Source organism: Empidonax traillii, unplaced genomic scaffold (genome assembly GCF_003031625.1).
Source record: "Empidonax traillii isolate 1590-97213 ecotype Southwest subspecies unplaced genomic scaffold, ASM303162v1 scaffold1779:size62221, whole genome shotgun sequence".
NCBI lineage: Eukaryota > Metazoa > Chordata > Aves > Passeriformes > Tyrannidae > Empidonax > Empidonax traillii.
Window position 1 is genome coordinate 4,685 of NW_020956972.1, and position 9,765 is coordinate 14,449.

Sequence of the window (9,765 nt, forward strand, 5' to 3'; positions counted from 1 at the left end):
CCCTCAGTAGGGCATGTTCCTGTACCATAATACTTTACTTATGAACACAGTGCTAATTAAGGAGGCAGTGATTAGTAACTGTTGAGGGCTGTTTGCAAGCATACAGAAGTTTGTTTCTGTGATCATATCTTTATTGTAAGTTGCCTACATGATGTGTTTGCTCAGCCATTCATCTGTGCAACACAACAGGGTGGACAACAGGGCCTGACCAAAAACCCAGTGAGAGAAAGTGAAGTCTTTCCTTTGAATCCAATAGCAGTCTTCCTACTGCGAAATGCATGGTTTAAGTTAAAATGTGAACGTCCCTACTTTGGTCTAACCTTCCCTGCTCATGACGGGTAGCTTCCGCTGTCATATCTGTAAGCTTGGCCAGACAGCTTGACTCTGGAAAAGGAAGTACTGGTAAAGGGAAATTTCAGTAATGCATTTGATTTTTTATTTATTATTTAATTATATTTTTGCAAAATTATAGAAGACAATTGTTCCAAGTTTTCTTAAGGCCTCACCTGTGCTAGTGGTGATAGTATGTTCTGAAAAGCAAAACTCCAGGTTTCCTTTGGCCAAGGGGGGAACCAGTAAAGCAAAAGTGTCTCCATGGCACCATCTCTGTTTTCAATTCCCCACCTGGGAATGAGTTCTTGGGCCCAGTGGTCCACAGAGAAGCACGCAGATATCATGCAGATAGGACTTGGGGTTCTTATCAACAGCTTCAGCTGTGACTGTGTGTAAACCTGGAGCATAACACAAGTGACTGACATGGGCAGTGTAGCACCAAGAAACAGTCTGATTCACTTTTTGAGGTTTACAGGTGTCTAAGCAGCTTCTGGCCTCTTCCTTTCCCTTTCTTCAACCTACCCACCTTCTGGATCAGACCTGCCCTACAGATACACTCTATGTTCTTTTTTTTAAAACAGTATTAACAGCAGCTGGTTAATTTCTTTTATTTCAGACACTTCATTTTGACAAAGTTGAAGACATTCATTCAAAATTTCAGACTCTGACAATGGATATAAACAGAAGCAATGCTCCCTATCTCTTACGGCTTGCCAGTCGGCTTTTTGGAGAAAAGTCCTACAGCTTTTTGCCGGTATGCTGGTGCACAACATGATGGAGCGTGGTGGAACCTGGTGGGAAAATGCAACAATTTGAGTATTTATGAAGTAGAACTATTTCCAGGCATATTTGTAAATGTTACTGGGCAGCTGACAAAAGTATTGCTGCTTGCATATGCATTTTCATAGCTGTAGGCATCTGTGCCTCTCACCTAAAGGATGTTACACGGCAAACCCTTTTCATTGTGTGTTCACTTCTGCTGCTCAAGAGAAAAATCACTTGTGTAGGTTTTTAGTTTACAGCAACTATCATAACATCCTGCTCTGTTGCAACTAGCTTTTTAGGAAACAGTTCTATTTCTGTTGCATCAGCTTTTTAAGATTTTCATTGGCCTAGTACTACATTATTTAAATATTTAAGTTATACACTTTTTATTTGGTAGGGCATGCAAACACGCCTCTTCACTAGCAAATTATAACTTTATGTGCATCTAAGTTGCTATATTTATTCCTCTTCAGCTATTTCAGAGAGGTTTTTTCTACTTCTAGTTATGCTTGACCCTGTATCAGCAGAATGACAGGTAAATACTGCAACACCTTCAGTAAGAACTCCATCAGCCATAGATGTGGCTGCTGTACTATGAGGCTTACTCTAAGAGCAGAAAAAACCCTGCCAACCTCAGAACCCCCCCCAGGCAGTGCACTGTTAGAGCCCCACCTCAGAGCAGGTGACAATCTGTTTGAGTACACCTTATCTACTTGATAATTATATGTTTTCTTATCTGAATGCAGTGAAAGCTATTCTTATTGTTCCAAAATCTAGGATTTCCTGACTAATACACGGAAATTATATGGAGCTGATTTGGCTACAGTTGACTTTCTTCAGGCTTCCAATGAAGCCAGGAAAGAAATTAACCAGTGGGTTGAGGAGAAAACTGAAGGTAAACTACTTTGGTTAATAAAGTAACTGGCAGTGTTTCATACTTTGGGAGGAGGAACAGGCTTTATTCTCTGCTGTATTTAGAACAGTTTAATTGTGCTCTGGTATATTAATTTGCTGTATTGACCAAACCAGAAATTACCTAAGCAAGACATTTAAACAGTTCCATAACTCCTGAGAGTTTTCCTGTTTTGTGTGTTCAGGCTGTGAGTGCAGGAGAGATGCCTGAACATAGTTATACTCATGAACTGGAGAATTTTTTCTAGACAGTCTCAGTACATACTGTATATACAAACTTCTAAATTCAGTAATCCTTAATGTGGGTGTTTTCTAGTTCCTGTATGATGAGTCAAATGCGAGAATTTAAGCTAAAAATATTATGTTTTCATCAAATTACTTATCAAAAAACTATTTAAAAAGTTAAAAAGTCTGGTGAAGTAGAGAGACAGGTACTGAAATATATGTTATTACAGAATGGACTGGAGTTTTATATTTGTAGTATTCCTATGGGATCATTTCTTTCATATATGTTTTTATATACCATCAACTTATTAAAAGATTTTGTTGTCACTTTTTTTTTGTTCTGCTGCCTCTGAAGGTAAAATCCCTGATCTGCTGTCTGAAGGCTCAGTTGATAACTCGACCAAGCTTGTGCTGGTGAATGCTATTTATTTCAAAGGGAACTGGGCAGAGAAATTTAAAGAAGCTGACACCACTGACATGCCTTTTCGGTTAAGTAAGGTAATACAGATATGTCTTGGTAGTGTATATCTAATGGAAATGCCAAATGATACAGGTGCTGAAGTGAGGTTTTGCTTACAGATAAAATAATTAAGAAATACAGAGTCTTTAATGGGTGTTTTCAGTTCACCTGAAAGATTTTTTTTATGGATTTCAGTGTTTTTCTGTGTTCAGCAAGCCATTTGTTGTCTCACTTATTGGAATAGTGTCAGAGACAGTTCTCACCTATAGATTAGGACCTAGCAGAATTTCTGTCCTCTTGTAGTTCAGCAGCTGTGAAATGTGACTGTTTGTGATGATAGGTAAGCATTACTAAAATGATAGCATGTTTTGATTAAGCCAAATTTTCTTATTCCATATTCTGGTTATGTTCACAACTTTACAAGATACTGTATACAGTCACCTGCTTTATGCTGAACAGAGTTGATCTTTATTTACTTAACATGGTCATTTTTGTGTCCAGAGCAATATAATGGTCTAGCAACTCACACAAAATGATTCAGTTCCTGCAGGTCTGTACTATAGAAGCTGAAGTAGAAGCAAATATAGTACAAACTCATTATATCTTCAGAGCAGACTGTTATTAAACAGGCAGGCAGGAGTCTGACAAAAGCAGTTTTATAATCACCTGATATAACAGAGGAAAAATTTATGCAAAAATGCAGTTTTAACTTACTTGTTTCCTATTAGTTCTTTAAATGAGTACTTCCTTAACTGTTACTTTTGTTACCTTTTATCTATCCAGAATGAAAGAAAGACAGTGAAAATGATGTATCAAAAAAATAAATTTAATTTTGGGTACATTCCTGAAGAGAAGATCCGTGTTTTAGAGCTGCCTTACGATGGAAGAGAACTTAGTATGATCATCCTGTTACCTGATAACATTGAGGATGACTCTACTGGACTGCAGAAGGTGAGCCATCTAAGCTAATGCAGTTGTTCAGTGTTCTTAAGTTCAGCCATTCAAAATTAAAGCCTTAATGAACCCGTGTTCTCAGAGCCCTATATTTATCAAGTGTATATTTAGACAGGTCTCTACTAGCACAGCAATAAAGAATATGTGCATGTGCTGCATCAGGAAGGGAAGTTGTGTTCTGATTTTGTAGCTTGTGTTCATGTGTCCTCTGGCTTGCTAAACTGAACCATGATGGAGGCTGAAAACAGAGTTAGCTGTGAAAATAAACGTGCCTTGGTTGTTTTTTAATGACAGAACTTTCCTTTCATTACCTTTGAAAATCTTTATTTTCTTAGCCATGAAGTAGTGAGACTGTTTTTCATTAAATGACCAGGAGCACATCAGCTTCTTTGAACTCTCTGCTTATGATTTTTGTTACTTGTTTTTAATTAGATAATTACATTTAGTTAGATTCAATAGCAACAATGACTGCGTTGCTATCAGTGCATCTTTCTCCCTTCTGTATGTTGCAGCAAGAAGCAAATGTCTGCATCACTTTGTAAAGTAAAAACTGCACTGATTCCGCTTAATTTTAATAGTATTTGTTTGATCTATATGTAAGTATCAAAGATATCATTTTTGGATAGGTGCTTTACCACTGTATAGTGTTCTATAAGTAAAGCCTTGTAAATGTTACTGAAAATTAAATACTACACTGGTTAAATGCAATGATCTCTGTCTTTTAAATTCTAGCTGGAAAAGCAGCTTACCTTAGAGAAGCTCCAGGAATGGACACGTCCAGAACATCTCTATTCCACCGATGTTAATGTGCATTTGCCGAAGTTTAAGCTGGAAGAAAGCTATGATCTTAAGTCAGATTTAGCTGCTATGGGCTTGTTGGATGTATTTGACAGTGGTAAGGCTGACTTGTCGGGAATGTCAGGGGCACGTGACCTCTTTCTCTCCAAAGTTGTCCACAAGGCTTTTGTAGAAGTGAATGAGGAAGGCACAGAAGCTGCAGCTGCCACTGCTGGCATTGCCATGCTCTGCATGATTATGGAAGAGGATTTCAATGCTGACCATCCTTTCCTTTTCTTTATTCGCCACAACCCAACACAAACCATACTTTTCTTTGGCAGATATGCTTCTCCATAAAAGAGAACTTAGCACTTACAGAGTAGCTCCTGCTGTTGTTAATGCAAACTTTGTTCCTGAATGAGTTGGATTTTGACGTAGGAAGTTAATGCTCCTGTCTAGAGTTCCTAGCAACTTTAACTGGGATTCTGTCTTTCCCATTAAAACAATTCCAGAGAAATGTAGGAGTGTAATTTATTTATCTCGAGATTGACATAATCTTTAATGAAATGAGAAAAATCTTGACAGTAGAGAGGGGAAATCTTTTGAAATTGAAGTAGAAACAGAAATACTCTTGGAAGAAATGTGTGTCTCCTAAAGTGCAGGAAAACTCTGTGTGCATCCTCACATGGGTTTTTCTGTGTCAACAGCCCCCTGTTCTAATAACCAGTCACTCCTTAATAATCCATTCACTCCTTATACACATATACTAGGATGTTCTTGCAAAGCTATTCCTCCCCTAAAGTTTTGCTTTATGAAGGTAGTGTAATAAAATACTTCTAGGCACCAAAAGTCATATTGTGAACAGCTGAGTTTACCCAGTTCTGTCGCAAAATAGAAGGTCAGATAACATTTGTTTATGGTCATCTATTAATAGAAAAAGGATTAAGCTATTTAAACAAAAGTAACCCCTTCCAGTCATTAGCCAGAAAACTTGCAACAGAGCTTTTGAATGAGGAGGATTTTAAAAATTTACAGGCTGGTGCCATTTTAGTTATTGAAAACGTGAAAATGTGCCAGGGATCAGATGTTTGAGGTGCCTTTTTCCAAGTTCAGAAGCTGTCAATATGATGTTAGATTCTGGCCAGAATCTATATCATCCTCAAAAGATACTTTACCTCCCCAGAGGATAACTGGGTATAATCTGCAAGAAATATCTGATGTATGTCTTTATGTACAAGGATTCTACGTTTACTGACTTCCGCTACCTCTTTATACACAAGCCTCTTGTACTGTACCAGCCTTGTGCCTGTGAGCCAATATAATTATATACTGTAGTGTTCTGTGTTTATTTCTGGAGCTTATTTGCTTGTATCATGTTTATCTTGGGTACTGTAACGTTTACTTGTACAACCTCAGCTCTGAGTAGGGCACAATAATTTCTGTAACTTCAAACTGTATATTAATTTTTTCTTCAAGCAACAAATAAAAGTAATTCCCTTAAACTTGTGTTCGAAATGGAAACTTCTGTATTTCAGAGTACAAAAATAACTGTCTACCTGAAGGCTACTTCCAGAGAAAATCAATGGTGCAGCAGCTGTGGCCAACTGTGTGAAGTCCTTGGCTTGCTCAGAGTACGTGAAAATACCAAAAAACAAACGAGTCAATAGAAGAGGTGATTGCATGAACCATTAGCTTCCTCTGGAAGTGTAACTTGAGCTGCTTACCCCACAGGGAACAGGGAGAGAGTCACCTTCATTATGAAATGGCACAAACGCTTGGTCTGGATGTGCGTGCAATACCCTGGTAGCAAAGGCTCTGGTAGGTTTGTAAGGGGAAGAGTGTATTGCAGAGTGTTGCGAATGTAACCCTTTCTGAGCTGAATGCTTTGAAAACCCAATGCTTTGAAAAGCAATACATGAGACAAATAATAGCACAAAACCCATGTAAAATTTTGGAACAGCTGGACGTTGCGTTAGTTCTGGGTTTCTGCGCCTTTGTCTTCAGCTTTTTAGTAAATAAAACTGCTGCTGCCATAAATGGGTTTTGCCCAAGGAAGGCTCAAAAACTCCACTGTAATTACATCCTTATCTTTATTTGCTTAAACTCAGTCAATGCATGCAAGATATATGATTCCTGCAGGCTTTTAGGGCAGCAATTACCAGATCAGAAGAAAGATAAAACCTTGCATAATAGTACAAATTAGCGTAGCTTTATGAGAAGACTGATGTCTGGATTTATTGCTTTGGTCTCTGTTTTATCTATTACAGAGATAAATTTGGTTTTCTAGACTATATGCAGAAAATAAAATCCAGCAATAAGAATCTCAATAAAATCAGCTTCACATTCAAGCATTTACAAAAGCCCAGCCAGTACTCCCCTCCCACAATTCATGTCCCACAGTAAGGTGGTTGTGTTTTTTCTTAACACTCTTTTTTCCCTGTGCTCCTGTCAGAGCTGAGAAGGGCTGGCTCCTACACAGAAAACTGGCATGCCAACTTTATTCACATTTCACACACTGCTTCAACTAGCTCTTGAGAAGAATTTTGTTTCTAGAACTACTGAATGAACACAGGTCTCACTAAGTTCCAAGCATGGTAATCTTCAGTATGAGATGATTTAACCAAGGAAAAAGGTAGCAAATATAATTTTAATGAGTTAAAGACACCACCTATAAGATGAGCGATTATCACATCGGAAGTCTCAATATAAAACCAGGAACTTAGTCTTACTCTTAGCTAAGCAGCAGTCAAAAATCCACACCCACAGTATAAAAAAATACATTATACATATATTTGGTTTAAATTACCCTGGGGAACTGCAACATTAAAAGCTTAGCTCACTGCAGTTAAATTTCCTCGGAGTGGATCAGTAAGTACTTGAACATGAACTTCCCTGTCCAAAAACAATTTGCAACTGGCTACTGTTTTGAAAAGGCAACATGGGAATGTCTTTGAGTGGAAGATTACAGCAGCTGGACTTCAGTCTCCATTTTGGCCTTTTCTAAGAAGATCAGGCTTTATAACAGTCCAAAACTCTGAGCAATATTTGCTCACTGTGCTCTGATGAGTAAGCCAGACTTTGTACTATTGCTTACAGAGACTCTTTAGGAAAGCCCTTTGCTTTCGGTAATTTAAGGAGAAAAACCACCACCCACCACCACCATTTGGCTGCTTTTTGTGATTCATACAGTGAGTTGCTCATTCTAGAAAGTAAATACCATAATGTGGATAAGGAGGGTTTTACATCACCTTATACTTGAGATAAATTTACACAGATGAGTTAAGACTTTCACTGTTAAATGTTTGCATGTATCTATATATGACCAAAATCTTGGTAAAGTACTTAAACCTGATCAAGATGGAAGTTTTTTTTTCATTTTCATTTTTTTATTTTTATTGTGGTTCATTAGACCAGTGCAGTTCAGTTGAACCTACTGAGACAAAATGGTGCAATTAAAATCAGAATCTTTTTTTTTTTTTTTTTTTTTTTAACTGTAATGAACCTCTAGTTCTATCACGTCATCTTATGGTACCAGCTGAATGCATATTCTTATCAATTTTCATTAAGTGGCCTATGCAATCCCTGACTACTTAGTAACAATGAAAGGAAAAAACCACAGACAAAACCCAGGAGAGTGAGCTCAGCCTTTCTGGAGACATGTTGAACATGTGCAGTGGCCAGAAAATGTTGTATCTTCAGGATAAACAGAAATTCAAACAACCAGCTTGTAATAAACAGTTTTATTTTTAAGTCATTTCATGGAAAATGATAAGACAGTCATTTTGGCCAAGAACATTTCTCTCAACACAAGAGAAAACACTAACAGAAAAGGGAGAAAATGAAGTCCAGAGATCAACTGAGGGTTTAAACACTTTGTGCATGGAAAACAAGACAAGAAGACTAAAACACAAGTAATTATTTTGCATAAATAATATAGAAGTCTGGACAACTCTTTAGCAACTCTATCATCCAACTTTTTATCTGTGAGAGTCAAACAAGCTAAATAATGGAAACAATATTCATTAGATAGTTTTCAAAAAAACCTGTGATAGAACTAATTGGGGGAATTGTTTAATTGATATTTCTGGTCTGGCTATCCATATCATGACTTTGGCATGTTACTATTGGGAGAAACAACTCACAGCAAGACAAGTTGTTTCTCATGTGTACTGAATTTCCCAACACAGGCTATGGCATAGCCTTTCTCATGGCCTGCATTATTTTTTATTGGGACATCTTATATGTGAAAAAAAGAGATCATGGTATGGTGGACTTTGATGGTGCTTCTTATAGTGGAAGCAACTGTTATCTGATGGGATTCAAATCTCATCCCGGTTTTTCTAGTGACACTGTAATATTTGGTATTTCCTTAAAGCTCTACACTCTGAAGGTAAATAAATACGCCACCATACCCCCATTCTTACCCATTCTTGCCCTTCAGTGAGCTTCAAAATGTACTCAAAATGATACTCAAAATGATACTCAAAAGCCAGAAAATGACAAAATGTGCTTCACAATTTTTTAAATTTCATTCTGTCATCAGTGCTGCTTTTGAAGCAGTTTCACAAGGAGACTGGGTTCTGCTTGCTGAAAGCAGCACTGCCAATCCTATGTGAACACTGCATACATCATTCTGAGAACAAATAGATGGTTTTGCCTTGGGTCTGCTTTGGAGGGACAGGAAACGGTGCAGGGTGAAGTGTCCATTTGTGAGTGCATCTGATCCTGATGGACTTTTTAATCGAGCATGGAGTTCTTCAAATAGTGGAGATGACCCTCTTTAGAAGGAATATAAAGATACACATCGGTGGCAGGGAGAGAGCAGGAAGCAGCAGTCTGACGGATCTGAACCGAGGGGCATGACCTTTTTGCCTTCACCGGAGGTTGAGGGAGGAAGAACCCTCTGAATCTTTTGCCAACCTGTGCTGCCCCCTGAAGGCAAGCACACGATGCTTAGATTTACTCTAGCACTAGAAGAGATCACACCCTGTGTTATTTCTCTGTGTGCCTTTCAGAGGACCAGCAGGATAAAAATACTCATTTAAGTATCACCCCATTAATTTAAGCAACAAGAAAGTTCCACCCAAACTACAACAAAGTGAAAGAAAATCATGCAAATTTACATAAATGAAACTTGTCAAAAGACTTGCTTGTCTTTAGAAACAGAGTACGCTCAAAGCATTCAAAAATTATACTTTTTTGAGTAAGGAGAACACAGGAAATTTAAAAGAATCTGACTCAAATCCTTTAACAGCATACAGTCCTGCAACAGATTTAATTTCTGAAACATTTCAGTTACACCACGATCTTTGGTTTAAATCCTACGTTTTTGTCATGCA

The 9,765-nt window shown here is 37.8% G+C and overlaps 1 protein-coding gene across 3 annotated transcripts in view; it reads left to right on the plus strand.

Annotated features, from left to right (window-relative positions):
* Positions 1 to 5,941, plus strand: part of SERPINB1 (serpin family B member 1) — an 8,844-nt gene extending 2,903 nt beyond the window's left edge. For all 3 annotated transcript variants that reach the window (XM_027908654.1, XM_027908653.1, XM_027908655.1), the window contains exons 3-7: positions 950 to 1,087; positions 1,876 to 1,993; positions 2,591 to 2,733; positions 3,479 to 3,646; positions 4,382 to 5,941. In XM_027908654.1, coding sequence (XP_027764455.1) covers positions 950 to 1,087; positions 1,876 to 1,993; positions 2,591 to 2,733; positions 3,479 to 3,646; positions 4,382 to 4,783 — 969 coding nt within the window. In that variant the 3' untranslated portion in view covers positions 4,784 to 5,941. The remainder of the gene's footprint in view (positions 1 to 949; positions 1,088 to 1,875; positions 1,994 to 2,590; positions 2,734 to 3,478; positions 3,647 to 4,381) is intronic.
* The last annotated feature ends 3,824 nt before the right edge of the window (positions 5,942 to 9,765 follow it).